Raw genomic sequence first — 16,678 nt, 5'->3', positions numbered from 1 at the left:
TCGGCAGGCCTGGGGTTGATGAGCTCCCCTCCCCTCTCGACAGGTGTGGTTGTTGGTCATTTTAATATGTTTATTTTGTACTTGTATGTTTCCCCTTCCCGTTTAAGTTGTTCGCCGCCCTGAGTCCCTTTAGGGAATAGGGCGGCATATAAATAAAATAAAACTTAAACTTAAACTTAAACGTGCAGTGTGGCACGCATGAGAGGAGTATGGGGGGAGGTGTTGTGCGCACATGTGCATGTGGGGACACGGTTTGCATTATGAGTGCCGGTACACGCGCATGTACTCTCACATTTGTGGCTCCCAACAACAAAATTGTTCGTCATTACTAATATATAACATTATAGTTTTGAAATGAATTTATAAACCTGAGTTGGAATGATTTAGATTCTGAATTGACCAGCCATAAATATTTATGTATTTACTTATTTTATGTAGCTGCTCAACTTATATTAAATTCTGGGTGTCTTCCAATCAATTAGTATTAGCAAATACTTCATTTTAACAAGTTATTAAAATTATGTGCTATCTTTCTGCATGCTGCTAGAGACTGAAGGACAAAATAGATGAGAAAGGGAAAGTATACAAGCCACTATCATCTTAGTTTGCCTTTGATAGCTATTAACTTTTTTTAAATTTAATTTAATTTAATTTAGGCTCTAATTTTATGGCTTGAAAATACTCATGTCTGAATTGAGTCACAGTTTCATATAGTTGATGCATCAGTTGCTAGCACTTGGTTGGGTAATTTCTGAAAACTTCTGACAGTTGGAACTTTGAAACTGTTCAAGATAGCCTTAAATTTTATATGTGTATTTCCTTCTGTGTAATTGAAATTCTGGTAACAATTTTATCCATAATGATCTACAAGCATTATGTGCAAATACAAGGATATTTATTCTTATCTTTCTAATCAGTTAAACTTTGATTCAGGTATGGCTTCACAACAGTATGCATTGAAATTTATTCCTACTGTGTTTTTTCCTCCACACAACATTCCTTCAAAGAAAGCCTCTTAAAAGGAGGAGGATCATTCTAGAAATGATGAGATACATTGCAAAGGACTTCAGTGGAAGGGGCACAGTGGTGAAAAATTTAGCTAAGGCATCCGATGCAAACAGAACTTTCCTTGACAAAACACTTGAATTACGATCACAGAAAATGCCACAATATTCCCTTGTTGCCAGAGGTTGCCATTTCCATAGAGAAAAGAGCAGGAAAGTGAATACAAGTAGCCCTCAAATAACAGGCATTTGTTTAGTGACTATTCAAAGCGACAACGGCACTGAACAAAGTGACTGATGCCCGTTTTTTTACACTTACAACTGTTGCAACATCCCCATCGTCACATGATCAAAATGTATACACTTGCCAACTGGCATGTATTTATGAGGGTTGTCTGGTTTCGTGATCACATTTTGTGACATTCTGACAAGCAAAATCAATGGGGAAGCCAAATTCACTTAACAACCATGTTTACTAACTTAACAACTGCAGTGATTCAATTGTGGCAAGAAAGGTCCTAAAATGGGAAACTCATTTAACAACAGTCTTGCTTAGCAACTGAAATTTTGGGCTTGGTAGTGGTCGTAAGCCGAGGACTACTTGTATAAATCATATAGTTTGGACACATTGTGCTGCAAGGCAAAGATGGGTTGCATTCCTTCTCTACATTTTTGATGTGACTGCTGAACTCTTGAGTCCTGAGTAATAAAATACCATGATGTTACACTGCATGCAAATATGCACCAGCTGCCACATTATAATCAGTCTCTGGATTTTAACCAATAAAGTGTAATACTTAGATGAGGATCTGGCCTGAATGAAATAGAAAATTCTTGCCTATAATGGTGCATTGCAGATAGTCCTCAACTTATAACCATAATTGATCCCAAAGCTTCGTTGCTAAGTGGGACAGTTATTAAGTGAGTTTGGTCCCATTGTATGATGTTTCTTGCCACAGTTGTTAAGGGAATCTGCATTGTTAAGTGAACTTGGCTTCCCCATTTACTGTTTGTCAAAAGGTTGCAAAAGGTGATCACATGACCCTGGGACACTGCAACCGTCATAAATATGAACCAGTTGCCAAGCATCTGAATTTTTATCGTGACCGTAGGAATGCCGCAACAGTCATAACTGTGAAATATGGTTATAAGTCACTTTTTTCAGTACTGTCCATAACTTTGGACAGTCACTAAATAAACTGTTGTAAGTGAAGGACTATCTGTATTTGAATGATCATATGAGGGTTCTTCAGCAGTCCAAGCTGAAGCTTTCTCTCCAGGAATAGATTTTTTTTTAAAGTTCACAGTTCACTTTTCTTAGTATTGTAAAATTAAGGAGAAAACAGTAGAAAGTCCTTTGAAGTTGGTCAAGCAGGCATCCAGAGTTATTGAAGAAACAACTGAGAAAATCACAGAAGAAGCAAAAAAACCTCAGGAAAGTAGGTGGCCACTACAGGAAGCAAGGACCTGGAAAGAAGATGGTCGCATTCCATAAAAGCATAAAGAGAAGGACAGAAGTGATTCTGAAAAGAGTAGAAACAAATGAACCTAGGAATGAGAGGAGGAATGATGGGAAAACTTCTCATTATAAGTACCTCTGATTAATTATCATAACAAGTTTTCTATATACATTTCAGCTCAAGATTTTTGTTTGCTTACTACGGTTGATGAAGATTTGTAGTGTTTCATTATGTGGAAATTTGTAAACTTAAAGCAGGAGGTCATCAAGACTTCTTCCATCCTTGCTCTCCACATTCCATTGGAGCAGTGGTGGTGTACACTTACCTTCCCTACTGGTTTGCAAATGTGAGTGCGCGCAGATCCTTCCGTGCATGTGCTTTTGACAGAAAAGGGGGCTAAATGGGATGCCATAGAACCGGGCGTGGGTGGACAGAGCCTCCTGGAATTTCTGCTACCGGTTTGGGCGATCTGGTCCAAACCAGTAAAATACCACCTCTGCATTGGAGTCAAAGTGGATGGCAGTGAGAGGGGGAAATGAATGAATGAACCCTGGTTATGGATCAAGGAAACTTGAAAGGGAAGGTTTGCTTGGTGCCCTTAATTTTCTTTTAATTATAATCTTAATAATACTTGTTAGTTTACTGAGTTACTTAATATTATTGTCTTTTATTTTACTGTTCTTTTTTATTTTCATACTTTGCATCCCATTGATAATATTTTGTTTTGGGTAAAGCAGTCCTAGAAGAAACAACATGGAAAGGCAATTAGTTTTTTTTAAAAAATGTGTAAGTAAACCAATCCCATTTTTGTGCTATATTAGAGTCGGTGAATATATTCCATCGGTGGAAGAGATGAATGAAAGCCGTTGGCTGTATTTCAGGTGACCAAACAAAATGACCTTTACCTGGTGCTTGGCTTTCTTCATTTTTCTAACCTCAAGTGTGTGCATTCTTTGTCTGCTGTTGCATGCCTTTCTCTTAATGCTGCAGAAGACTTTTTACCATTCTTCGTTTTTCTGCAAAGTTTGCTATGTGTGAATTGGAAAAAATACTATTGTCATTCTCCATGATGTTCTGTCTAGCAACTGAAAAGAATGCAGAAACTCACAAGCAACCACAAGTGTGCTAGGAGCTAACTCCTTTGCAAATCAGATTGCATTTATTATCTTGTCCCAAAACCCACTTCAACTTTTTTACATTATCTGGCCTTTGCCAAACTGGGCTATTTGTCCAAATCCTCATGAGGGTTTGGATTTTTTTACATTGAAGAATTTCTCCTTAAATAAACTAAGTCAATTTGTAGGTAGAATTCTAAAGAAATGTTTGCCAGAAATGGATTTGGGAATAATAATAATTCAACTGGCAGCCACATATTAAAAATACATAGGTTGCAGATTTGGTTTTTGAATATCTAATAACTAGATTTTTGAAAAATCTAACTAATGTTCCACTGGTTTGGATTCTTCTATGTCTGCTCATTTTTTTCTTTTGCATTAAATGCTGTAGCTATGGGTTACTATGGATGTTGTACTGAAATTTAAAACCCTGCCAAATATAAGGCTTTAGAGACTCAGTTTTGCTTATCCTTGTTGTGAGGAAAACATGAAATAACTGAGCTGTTTGAGCAAACTATAGTTTTGTACTGAGTATAAATAACTATTACATAAATAAAAACATTGTTTGCTTGCCAGGCATCAGAGAAAAGAGGTGGGAGTTTATGATTTTGGAAGGCTGTCTTACAAATTTTTGCCAATTATGTTTCCCAAGCAGATGGAACAGAGAGAAAGCTCTTTCCAATTTGTATTGGGAACATTCTCATTCAGATAACCTCGTTTGAATTATGGAGGAGATTATTACCGCTCAAAGTTTGGGTTTTGATGTACAAATAAAAGTAGAGTTTTATGGTCCTTGGTTATGATCTATAAATAAAATCATATCCACCCAGAGTCATTGTATATGAGATGGGTAGCCAATAAATTTCATAATAAATAAAATTGCTAAAAGTATCCTGGAATTAGAATAGAAGCACAGTAATATTTAACAATTGTTATTTTACCAGACACTTTCTGCTATTTTGCATCTTTCCCTAAGTAGTTGTGCTTAAATATGAGTTCATAGATGTTGCTAGTTTAGGAAGCCAAAACTGTCAAGACCCTGATCTGAAAAAGAGGCTGTGCTGTCTTCCTCTCTATTCTATACACATAAACTGCAGTGTAACCTAGATTAAAATCCATTGCCTGCACTTGTGTATAATACAAGATCCTAACTGTTCCCTTGGGCCATGTGTCCTCAAACTACGGCCCGTGGGCCTCATGTGTCCTGCCAAAGCCGTTAATCTGGCCTGCGCAGGATCACAAGGCTGCCCGCCCACATCCCCCCCCCATACTCTTCGGCTGAGTGCAGGACTTACCTTCACAAGCCCCATGGGCTAGAGCTAAAAGGTAAGGCCCACAATTTTGGTCTGCAGAGATGTTCTGGAGGCGGGGGATGTGAAAAATGGGGTGCAGAGACCCTAAAAGGCAAAAATCCAGGCAAAAACGGCCCATTTTTGCCCCAAAAATTGAGCCATCTTTGCCTGGTTTGGGCCTGCAGAATGCTTCTGGAGGTGGGGATATGTGAAAAACGGAGTGCACAGATGCCCAGGAGGCTAAAAAAACTAGCAAAAAGGCCCATTTTTCACCTCCCCCGCCTCCAGAAGATAGATAGAGATAGATAGACAGAGAGGGGGGGGGACAGAGAGAGAGGGGGACAGAGGGAGAGGGAGAGGGAGAGGAAAAGAGACAGAAAGAGAAAGAGAGGATAGAGACAAAGAGTGTCAGATCCTCTCCATTAGATAATTAGGAAAGAAGACCACGAGACTCCATGAGTAGAAATCAAGTGTACTTTTACTAATTATCTAATGAAGAGGATCTGACAGTAAGCGAAGTCTGATTATTTAGGTGCGAAAGTGATTGATATATAGAATAGCCCATTCCCCACCCCTTGGCATCACAGTTACAGTCCAATCATAATTCTCCCAAGTGTCAGGTGTGAGATAACTTCAAAAGGCATCACGAAGATGGAATGTCGGTGCCGGTAGTCCTGGCGGGAATCTCCTACGCATGCGTAGTCCGACAGGCAGATGAACTCCAGAACCTTCCTCCAGCACAATGAGTAACCCCTCCCAAATACCATGCCCTCCCTCCCCGTCTCATGGCAGCCGAAGCAACAGCAAAGCAGAGGCTGACAAAGAGAGAGAAACAGAGAGGGAGAGACAAAGAGACATAGACAGAGATTTCTCAAGCTCCTTGGGGCTGGGAAAAATTGCTGCAAAACTGAGTTTCCTGAAGTAGACCACTAGACTCCTAAACAACTGAAAAAGCGATCTAGTAAAAAATAAAGGCAACCAAAACAGCAATATGCAAACAAAAGCAAATAAAACACCCCCAGGAGCAAAACAAATTAGAGTTAATTTGTGTGCATTGTTCAATGGACTGTTAAATTGGCCATGTCCACCCAATCACATGACCACGTAGCCACTTCCACTAAGCCAGTCCGGGCCCCCAACAGTCTGAGGGACCATGAATTGGCCCCATGTTTAAATGGTTTGAGGACCCCTGCCTTGGGCCTTTCCTTGTCAATACAGATTGCCACTCAAGGCCCCAAGAATTAAATTGCCCCATACATCTCCATAACAGGGTTGCAAGTCAGATGAGAGTGTCTTGCTCTTCAAAGTACAACCACAGAGTTAACTTTATGTTTCTGTTTCATGTAATTTAGCTGGGTGGATGCGAAACAGTAGAAAGCTATAGATGGATAAACTGAAAATGTGGCTTGTTCAAAAGAATTTGGGCAGTAAAGTTAAGAAACAGAAAATCATAGTGGAAAGTTTTGTTTGTTTGTGATGAGTCATAGAGACCCAGAGGAATATAATATATATTTTAAAAGAAACATTTCACTGTATTGTAAGTTAAAAGATTACTACAAAGAATCCTCTTTCACCTAAGAATGGTATCATATTCCTTGCCCTTTGCATTTACTTGGCAACAAATTTCCCTTGGGTTTGGATTTTTTGTTGGGTTCTAAACTTCACTGATAAGGTGTGTTATTGGTGAGTGATCTTTTCATGCTTACAAGATTTCTACTGCCTTAAAAAAACTACTTGCTTATGGTGTATTTTCCGGCAGCGTTGATTAAACTGTTGGCTTGCTATGCAATCGGTTCTTCAGTCTTTATTTCACTTCTGATAACTGAATTCCTCAAAGAAGCCTCTACAGAATTGATGTAGTCACTAGAGACTTCCGGTCACATTCTCCTAAACTCTGGGCACTGATTTAAAACCATGGTATAAGTGCAGGAGACGTGTGTGTGTGTGTGTGTGAGAGAGAGAGAGAGAGAGACAGAGAGAGAGAGAGAGAGAGAGAGAGAGAGAGAGAGAGAGAGAGAGAGAGAGAGAGAGAGAGAGAGAGAGAGAGAGAACAGGGTGAATTCGGTAGAGTGGTGGCTTCTCTACTGGTCCTCAGACCCTGATAACATCCAGTCAATGTTGTAGGTACTTATTATATTACCAGACACTTTCTGGTACTCTTTGTACTATGCATACGTACACTATGCTAAATCTTTTCCACTAGCCTCAAGCCCAGTGGAAAAAGTATTAATTCAGTTAATTATCTCCTGCTCTTTGTTTCCCGATATTTCTACAGAGTTGGAGTTGACCCTGATCAAGACCCTCCACCCAACAATGACAGCTTCCAAGTCTTACAAGGAGTAAGTAGTTAACTTTTTCAACAGGTCAGTGATGTTCCTATACAAGCATGTTTGAGCAGCATTCATATTCTACATTTCCGCTCCCCACCCTAAACATGTAGTCAACTCATGTGGTTGTGAATTTCACAGGTAAGATTCAGCCTTGTATTACAATATATACCGTATTTTTCAGAGTATAAGATACACCGGAGTATAAGATGCACCAAGGTTTTGGGAAAAAAAGTTTTTGGACTCTACAAACCTCCCAAAAATGGCACATTTTTTGCAAAAACAGGCACATTTTTTAAAAGGGGCATGAATAGCCCTTAGGAGGCTTGTAGAGTGCTCCTGGGAGGGTTGGGGGCCAAAAGCGAGCAAAAAACAGCCTGTTTTTCGTGAATGGGTGGTGGTTGGGGGGGGGGGCAAAATTAGCAAAACCCAGTTCATTTATTGCTCATTTCTGCCTTCTCCATCCCCCAGGAGCTCCCTGAAAGCTATGAACGGCTATTTTGGTGAAGGGGGCAGGATTTCAGGAGGCAAAAAATGCTGTATTCAGTGTATAAGACACAGCCAGATTTTCAGCCTCTTTTTTGAGGGAAAAAGGTACATCTTATACTCTGAAAAATGTGGTATGTATATGGGGCAGCCAAGTTCTTTGTTAGAAAGTTTTAGATGTTTAATCTTCCATTTTGTTCCACTCTATATGTACATAGGGAAAGGAAGGGAAAGAAGGAAGTCACATATTGCCTTGTTTTCTTTCATCTTTGTCCTCTTCTGCTGTGCCATCTCACCTTGTTGCCCCATATCTATTTTATGTATTTCTTACCAAAGAAGATCCAATTTTGTGTTTGTTTGTTTGTTTTAGGAAATTTATCTTGCTGCCTATTAGCACATGGCGACTCAAGGCAGCTTACAAGAATATAAAAACTTCATATAGAAGCAATAAAACTAATAAAAGAGAATCATATAATAAAATAATATAATAAAATAATCCCCACCCTGGTGATACACATCACATGAGCCATTTAATGGGCTCCATCCCACTCTGCATTTCCCAGGCCCGCTGGCAGAACAAGGTGTTCAGCACCTTCCAGAAGAGTGTTAGAGTGGGGGCCATTCTAATCTCTGGGGGAATTATATTCCAGAGAGATGGAGCCACCACGGAAAAGGCCCTTCTTCTGGGTCCCACTAGGTATACAGTTGAAACTCGAAAAATTAGAATATTGTGCAAAAATTCATTTATTTCAGTAATGCAACTTAAAAGGTGAAACTAATAGACTCATTACATGCAAAGCAAGATAGTTCAAGCCATGATTTGTCATAATTGTGATGATTATGGCTTACAGCTCATGAAAACCCCAAATTCACAATCTCAGAAAATTAGAATATTACATGCAATCAATAAAACAAGGATTGTACATAGAACAATATCAGACCTCTGAAAAGTATAAGATGCATATGTACTCAGTACTTGGTTTGGGCCCCTTTTGCAGCAATTGCTGCCTCAATGCGACATGGCATGGAATCTATCAGCCTGTGGCACTGCTGAGGTGTTATGGAAGACCAGGATGCTTCAATAGCAGCCTTCAGCTCTTCTGCATTGTTCAGTCTCATGTGTCTCATCTTTCTCTTGGCAATGCCCCATAAATTCTCTATGGGGTTCAGGTCAGGCGAGTTTGCTGGCCAATCAAGCACAGTAATCCTACGGTCATTGAACCAGGTTTTGGTGCTTTTGGCAGTGTGGGTAGGTGCCAAGTCCTGCTGGAAAATGAAGTCAGCATCCCCATAAAGCTCGTCTGCGGAAGGAAGCATGAAGTGATCCAAAATCTCCTGATAGACAGCTGCGTTGACCCTGGACTTAATGAAGCACAGTGGACCAACACCAGCAGATGACATGGCTCCCCAAATAAACACAGACTGCAGAAACTTCACACTGGACTTCAAGCATCTTGCAGTGTGTGCCTCTCCATTCTTCCTCCATACTCTGGGTCCTTGGTTTCCAAATGAGATGCAAAAGTTGCTTTCATCAGAAAAGAGGACTTTGGACCACTGAGCAACAGACCAGGTCTGTTTTTCTTTAGACCAGGTAAGACGCTTCTGACGTTGTTTGTTGTTCAGGAGCGGCTTGACAAGAAGAATACGACATTTGAAGCCCATGTCCAGGATCCGTCTGTGTGTGGTGGCTCTTGATGCACTGACTCCAGCCTCAGTCCACTCCTTGTGAAAGTCCCCAACACTTTTGAATGGCCTTTTCCTGACAATCCTCTCCAGGCTGCGGTCATCCCTGCTGCTTGTGCACCTTTTTCTTCCACACGTTTCCCTTCCACATAACTTTCCATTAATGTGCTTTGATACAGCACTTTGGGAACATCCAACTTCTTTTGCAATTAACTTTTGAGGCTTTCCCTCCTTAAGGAGGGTGTCAATGATGTTTTTCTGCACAACTGTCAGGTCAGCAGTCTTTCCCATGATTGTGATTCCCACTGACCAGACTGAGAGACCATTTAAAGGCTCAGGAACCCTTTGCAGGTGTTATGGCTTAATTAGCTGATTAGAGTGGGACACTTTGAGCCTAGAATATTGCAGCTTTTCACCATATTCTAATTTTCTGAGATTGTGGATTTGGGGTTTGCATGAGCTGTACACCATAATCATCACAATTATGAGAAATCACAGCTTGAACTATCTTGTTTTGCATGTAATGAGTCTGTCTCATATATTAGTTTCACTTTTTAAGTTGCATTACTGAAATAAATGAACTTTTGCACAATATTCTAATTTTTCGAGTTTCACCTGTATCTCTCTAGGGGATGGGACCTGCAACATTCCTTCCCTCCCTGCTCTGGTGGGTTGGATATACTGTATGTGACCAGCAAGAGATGATCCCTCAGATAACCTGGTCCCAAGACATGAAGGGAACCAGCACCTTGAATTGCACCCGGAAGCAAATCAGCAACCAATGCAGCTCCCACAGGAGAGGTGACACATGTGCACACCGAGGTCTGCACAAAACCATGTGGCCGCTGCATTTTGCACCAACTGGATGCTCTTCAAGGGCAGCTCCATTTAGAGCATGTTGCAATAGTCAAGACAGGAAGTGACTAGGGCATGAGTGACCATGAGTAGCGATTGTTGGTCCAGGAAAGCTGGTGCACAACTCACAGTATTCCTAAATTTATGTTTTTAAAATTAGTTTTTACATATCAAAACAGCTAAAGCTTAGTGTCCCACATCCCTGACAGTCACCATATCCATTATGGTGGAGGGAGAAATACAATGTTGCTTTTGAATAATCTTACTTCCTTTTCAAATCTCTCCTAAGGATCTTTCTTTTTTGTTACTTTCTGTTTTCAACTGCCCTGACTGAATCTTCTAATTATCAGCAATTATCCAAACTCATCTCAGGAAAGAAAACCATATAGCTAGTTAAATAATTTATTGATAGTATTTATTTATGTTTATACAGACACTTTTCATCTGATCTTCCTTATAACCAGAATTCCATTTTGACAGTTTTTATGCTGTTTAGAGCTATATAATTGGGATAAAAGGCAGGATGCTATCCTGATACTCATGCTCTAAATAGGAGTAGTATAAGTTACTATACATCCTCCCTTTAAGTCCTATGGAGGAACTCCATGTTTGTAAATGTTTCATACAACTCATATAGCTTAAGTACAGGTAAACTTTGGATCCAGTTGGTATATTTAGTAATGAGATTCTGTATTCTGTACATTTTCATACAGTGGACTCCAGGTTTTGTATGGATATGGTCACTTTACATTCTTGTATCAGAAATGAAACTGGAAAAAAGGAAACCCTCTTCCCCAAGATGTCCTTTATTTGACTTTTTTGGCTTTCATTTGGCAAGATGGACACATTTCCAAACAAAGTGCAGGGTTGTATCCCTCATCCAGTTTCATTGTCTAAACATGTCTGTAGGTGTTATGTTTCTGACCCCTTTGAAAAGAAAAAAATCTGCTGAAAAACTATTGCCATTGATCAGTTTTGTCTTGCGTACACTCAGTTATATTATTCCTTTATTTGACAATGTTCCTTGCATAACAAAATCATCTTTCCTGCCCAGGATGGTCCAGATGCTGAACGAAGGAATCGGACAAAACAGGAAAGTGCATGGATCTTCAGGCTTTGGTACAGCTTTGACCACAAGTATCCTTTCCAGACTCTTAATAGACAAAAGTCTATGCAATACAAGAAGCCATTGTAAAACTGCCAATCCTTGTCTGGTCTGAGCAGGCCATGTAAAAACAACTGCTAAATGAAGTTTCTATTATGCTCCAGAACAGAAATGAAGTAGCCAAATGAATCACTCTTATTGTGAGCAAAAACCAATATGGCCTATCCCTCCAAGAGGTACAAGACAGAATATGTGAAGAATTCCTATTAGAGCAGCTCAGCTACAAGTAAACATTATGAACATGTTATTCTACATCTTCCAGATTCATTTCAGAAAGTTGGTCCAGACCATGAGATGGTTGTTGACTGCACTTGAGTACATCACTGCTGAATTTAACTGTTACACTCAAGATGCCTATATTAATCTTGAAACTAACATTTGGAATTTGGTTTATAAATAGTTTTCACAGATGGTTCCTCTACTAGTTTCACGGCTTGTTTTTACACTGGAGTTAGTTAATGTGCTCTGAAGGCTTCTTTATTTAATCAGCGCTATGGTCTGACTGATGGTTGATTACCTTTTGTCCCGTTAATTCTTCATTTTCCTTTTTTCCTTATGATGCCTGATACCTGGTGGCTAGCTCTATTCATAATTCATAGTTCAGTAGAAGAATGGGCTGAAATTACTGTATCTATTAATAGCGGGATGTGGTGTATCTATTAATTAAGGTGGCTCAAAGGGACACAGTGGCTCAGTAGCTAAGACGCTGAGCTTGTCGATCAGAAAGGTTGGCAGTTCGGCGGTCCGAATCCCTAGCACAGTGTAACAGAGTGAGCTCCCGTTATTTGTCCCAGCTTCTGCCAATCTAGCAGTTCGAAAGCATGTAAAAATGCAAGTAGAAAAATAGGGACTACCTTTGGTGGAAAAGAACAGCATTCCGTGTGCCTTCGGAGTTCAATCATGCCGGCCACATGACCCTGGAGACGTCTTTGGACAGCGCTGGCTCTTCAGCTTTGAAATGGAGATGAGCACCATCCCCTAGAGCCGGGAATGACTAGCACATACCCTATTGTTCAGAGTATAATACGCACCAGAGTATAAGACACACCAAGGTTTTGAAGAAGCAAATTTTAAAAAAAGTTTTTGTATTCTGCAAACCTCCCCAAAACGGCCTGTTTTTTGCAAAAATGGGCCCGATTTTTTCAAAAAAGGGGGGGGGCATGAATAGCCTTTATGAGGCTTGTAGAGTGCTCCTGTGGGACGGCCCCCCCAAAAATGAGCCAATTTTTTGTGAAAATTGGCCCCCTTTGTGTCAAAAAAGGGCATGGATAGTCTTTAGGAGGCTTATAGAGTTCTCCTGGGGGGCTGGGGGGACAAAATTGAACAAAAAAATGGTCCATTTTTTGCTCATTTCTGCCCTCCCCAGCCCCCAGGAGAACTCTGAAAGCCTCCTAAAAACTATGCACGCCATTTTGGTGAAGGGGCGGGGTACTGGGAGGTAAAAAATGCTGTATTCAGGGTATAAGACGCACCCAGATTTTCAGCCTCTTTTTTGAGGGAAAAATATGACTTATACTCCGAAAAATATGGTATGTGTTACCTTTACCTTATTAATGATAGTTTGAACAATTTGAACAATTTGCACATGGTTGCTTGGTAGGTGTATTTTCCTTAATAAAATGTGGCAGATACCTCAAGCCCATTTTGACCCACAGTGGTCCACCTCTCACAACAACTCTTCCAGGTTGGTGTGGATTGATAGCTCGTTGTTTAACTAGTCCCCAGGTTTATGAGGTAAGTGCATTTTGTTGCCTACCAAATTCTTAAGCAGCATGAGATTGAGGTGGTGGTGGGTGGGGAGAAGGGAACTGAATGAGAAGAAGGGTAAATATTCCAGGAAATCACGATGCAATTTTAATACATTTTAATAAAGTTTGCTTGCACATCTGGACAGAAATGGGGTGTATCAACCTTTTGAGGTGAGGTGGAAAAACAGACAAGGTAAGGATTCCAAGATCTTTATTGTTGTAAAGTAGATGAACAAATTTTGAAAGCCTATCAGAATTTGTCTCTCCCTAATTTATACCAAACAAAATCAACGTGAGGTTGTTTTGAGGTTTTCTCTCTCTCTCTTTCCTCTTTCTCAGGACTGACTCATATTTTCAGAAACTCTCCCCCCTCCCTTAACAATTCACACATTCCTTTCCCACTTCCGAGGCCTGGTCTATATTTCTTTCACACTGTCCTCTCATCAGAATCATGCATCCATTTTGCCCTAGCTGCAAATGTATCTGCTTTGATGTAGAATAGGACAGGACTTTCCAACCTTGGCAAGTTAAAGACTTGTGGACTTCAACTCCCAGAATTCTTATTAGTGAAGCAAATGTTATTAGTGTTATTAGAATGTTATTAGTGAAGCAAATAGAGCCAGATACTTCTCAAGTGAATTTAGGAGATCTTATCTGCAAGAATGCAAGGAATCGGAGAGGCCAGCATCAGGTTATTTTTGGAACATTTTCAAGTCTCCAGGGATCCAGATGGATTGTTTTTCTCTCTGCCTCCAAAGAATGTTTTGGATTACTGGGACTCCATGTTAAATTTTAACATGGTTTTTCTATTTAATATTGAATATGGAAATTAAGTGAAGAATTTAGTCTACATGTATTAAAAAAAAAGAAAAAAAGTCCCTACGATTACACTGTTTCTGAAAAAAATCTGTAAATTAATCTAAAACAAAATACTTTTAGAAAGCAGAAACTTAATAAAGAATGCAATTTTAGGTTTCCTCTTCATATAAGCACATTGGGAAGAAATAAGGAGAACAAATGTGCTTTACTTCTGGGGAAAACAAGGAAAGAATCTTTAGAGAATAATACAATGCTTTTTTATTCTTTTTTTAATGGGAGAGTTAGCCATTTAGAGCATTAATTAAGACATCCTTGAAAATATTTATCCTTTCCTTTGTCTCATACAATATTGTAGAAAGCAAGGTGCTTGGTTTTCATTTTTGGCCTGTAGCTACCCTTGGAGTATGCTATGTTAAGACAGGTGCATATGACAAAATTAAATGACTTAATTTAATTTAATATGGTTACAGTACAGGTAGTCCTCGATTCATGACCACAATTGAACCCCAAATGTATGTTGCTAAGTGAGAAATTTTTAAAGTTCGTTTTGGCCCATTTTACAACTTTTCTTGCCAGATTTGTTAAGTGAATCGCCACAGTTGTTAAATCAGTAACTCGTTTGTTAAGTGAATATGGCTTCCCCATTGACTTTGCTTGTCAGAAGGTCACAAAAGGGGAACAATGACCTGAGATCCTCATAAATGTGAATCAGTGGTTGAGCATCTGTATGTAAATACGTGACCATGGGGATGCTGCAATGGTCATAAGGGTGAAAAATGGTCATGAGTCACTTTTTTCAGGCTCATTGTAACTTTGAACAGTTGCTAAGCCAACTGTTGTAAGTTGAGGACTGCCATAACACTGTTGACACTGTTAATTGGTTCTGGGAGGTGCAATGAGAAGCAAAAACGAGAGTACCAAACACATTTCTCCATAAGGAGTAACATAATCAGTCACAAGGTAGCCAACACTCACAAGTTCAAGCTTGTGCGTTGCGTACCAAACAAACAATGAGTCCATTTTTAAATGCTTATTTTATTTGATTGCAATAGGTAATTGAAGTGGCATCTAACTAATCAATCAGTGAATCATCTATCAGCAAGTGTCCTGTCTCAGGCCATGCATTCACAAATACATAGGGAGGTTTGCAAATTTACTGTGAAGTTTCCAAGCAAATAAAACAAGCAGCCAAAGGAAATGTACATGCAAACACCCCCTCCCCCACACAAATCAAATCAAGTCCCTTAAAGGCCAGCAAGTTTCTAAATGCAAAACAGCAGGCACAAGAGTGGGCAGAAGTCCAAGAACCCAATGTCATAACAGAGTCATCCGCCAGTCCAGATCCAGAATCACGGTGAGGATATTTTGAGTCAAGGGACAAGGCACACAAAATCTAGATCAACAAATGGAGGGTCTTGAGTTTCTGGACTTCTTAAATAGAAGCAACGTCGGTGTTGCTCAGGTGGAAGAACAAAGTTCCTTTCTGGCAAGGAGCCTTGCAGAGTGCCTTTGCTCTGCTCTGTTCTCTGGAGTGCTTGCACTGGGTGGGGTGGCAACTCAGAGTCCTCATCTTCTAAGATTGGTTGCAGCTGTGTCTCCTCCAGTAGCATAGTTTCGGCGGCCTGCAATTTCTCAGGCAGCAATTTGTCGGACAGCTCAAGAACTTGAGTGTTTATTGTTGGTTTCGTCATCAGAGTCTGAGGTGCCCAGGCAGCAACCTCTTTTGTATTCCATTTAAGGAGCTCCACACAAAATGTAGAATGCACTAGTTTAGATACACTAATTTAGGAGATATTTCTGATTGCCTCCCTCCAATGACAATTTTCATAAATTCTCTGCTGTTGTAAACCCAACAAGGTAGACCAGACTAAGAAATGAATGTCATGTAGGACAAGGCTCCTTTTATATCAGAGTCTTGCAAATTGTAATCTGCTTCCCCCAACGCATACTTTAATTCCATGTAAATCAGGGATTCACTCAGATGTTTTCTCAACTCCTTTTCTTGGCCTTGCCTCAAGTCCTACTTATCTAACTACTGTCTTGATACTGTCATTTCTTCCTGTCGCCCAGGGTGATTTCCTAGCTATTTTCATACCAACCTCTTTTTTTATTTAATAAAAGCCTCCTACGGTGACATATGAATATACATTTCCAAACAGATTTTTCCAGAAAAACTGATTTTTCTCCAAAAGATTTTTTTTCTCCAAACACACAGCTGGAAACGTCATTTATCCTGTGATTTCATTTATTATCTAAATCATGATGGTCAAAACAGATCAGTACAAATCAGATTAGTTTGCTGAAATGAGGCTGAACAGATTATTGAAGTATTCATATGGTATCCTCTATCATGCAGTAGAGGACAAATATAGATCACCTGTTGGTGAACATACCTCTTGTACAAAATATGCACATGAAAATACCTGATTCATAGTACTTTGCAAAATAAGTACAGGTAGTCCTCGATTTATGACCATTCATTTAACAACAGTTTGAAATTATGGTGGTGTTGGAAAAAGTTACTTATGACCTGTCCTTGAAGTTACAACCATTGCACCATCCCTACTCTCAGTTGATCGCTATTTGGGTGCTTGGCAACTGGTTCACATTTATGATAGTTGTAGCCTTTTGCAGTCCTATAATCATGATTTGTGACCTTCCCAGATGGCTTTTGACAAACAAAGTTAGTTTGGAAAGCCAGATTTGGTTAGACCATAATGATTT

At 39.7% G+C, this 16,678-nt stretch overlaps 1 protein-coding gene across 5 annotated transcripts in view; it reads left to right on the top strand.

Annotated features, from left to right (window-relative positions):
* Positions 1–16,678, top strand: part of SLC9A7 (solute carrier family 9 member A7) — a 60,287-nt gene that overhangs the window by 40,142 nt on the left and 3,467 nt on the right. For 3 of the 5 annotated variants that reach the window (XR_015698175.1, XM_087726240.1, XM_087726237.1), the window contains exons 13-16: positions 3,286–3,345; positions 7,147–7,210; positions 11,277–11,359; positions 13,016–13,121. Coding sequence is in view for 4 of the 5 variants with exons in the window: in XM_087726240.1 (XP_087582366.1) it covers positions 3,286–3,345; positions 7,147–7,210; positions 11,277–11,359; positions 13,016–13,121 (313 nt within the window). In the remaining variant the exon portion in view is untranslated. Of the gene's footprint in view, positions 1–3,285; positions 3,346–7,146; positions 7,211–11,276; positions 11,360–13,015; positions 13,122–13,260; positions 13,329–16,678 lie in introns of all 5 variants that reach the window. The other 2 variants (XM_087726239.1, XM_087726238.1) reach the window with 2 other exon arrangements.

The sequence above is a fragment of the Thamnophis sirtalis genome, unplaced genomic scaffold, assembly GCF_051295495.1.
Source record: "Thamnophis sirtalis isolate CommonGarterSnake01/CBP01778 unplaced genomic scaffold, rThaSir2_p1.2 scaffold_12, whole genome shotgun sequence".
Taxonomy (NCBI): Eukaryota; Metazoa; Chordata; class Lepidosauria; order Squamata; family Natricidae; genus Thamnophis; species Thamnophis sirtalis.
Note: the sequence above shows the minus strand (reverse complement) of the source record. Positions and strands in the feature narration are given on the sequence as shown.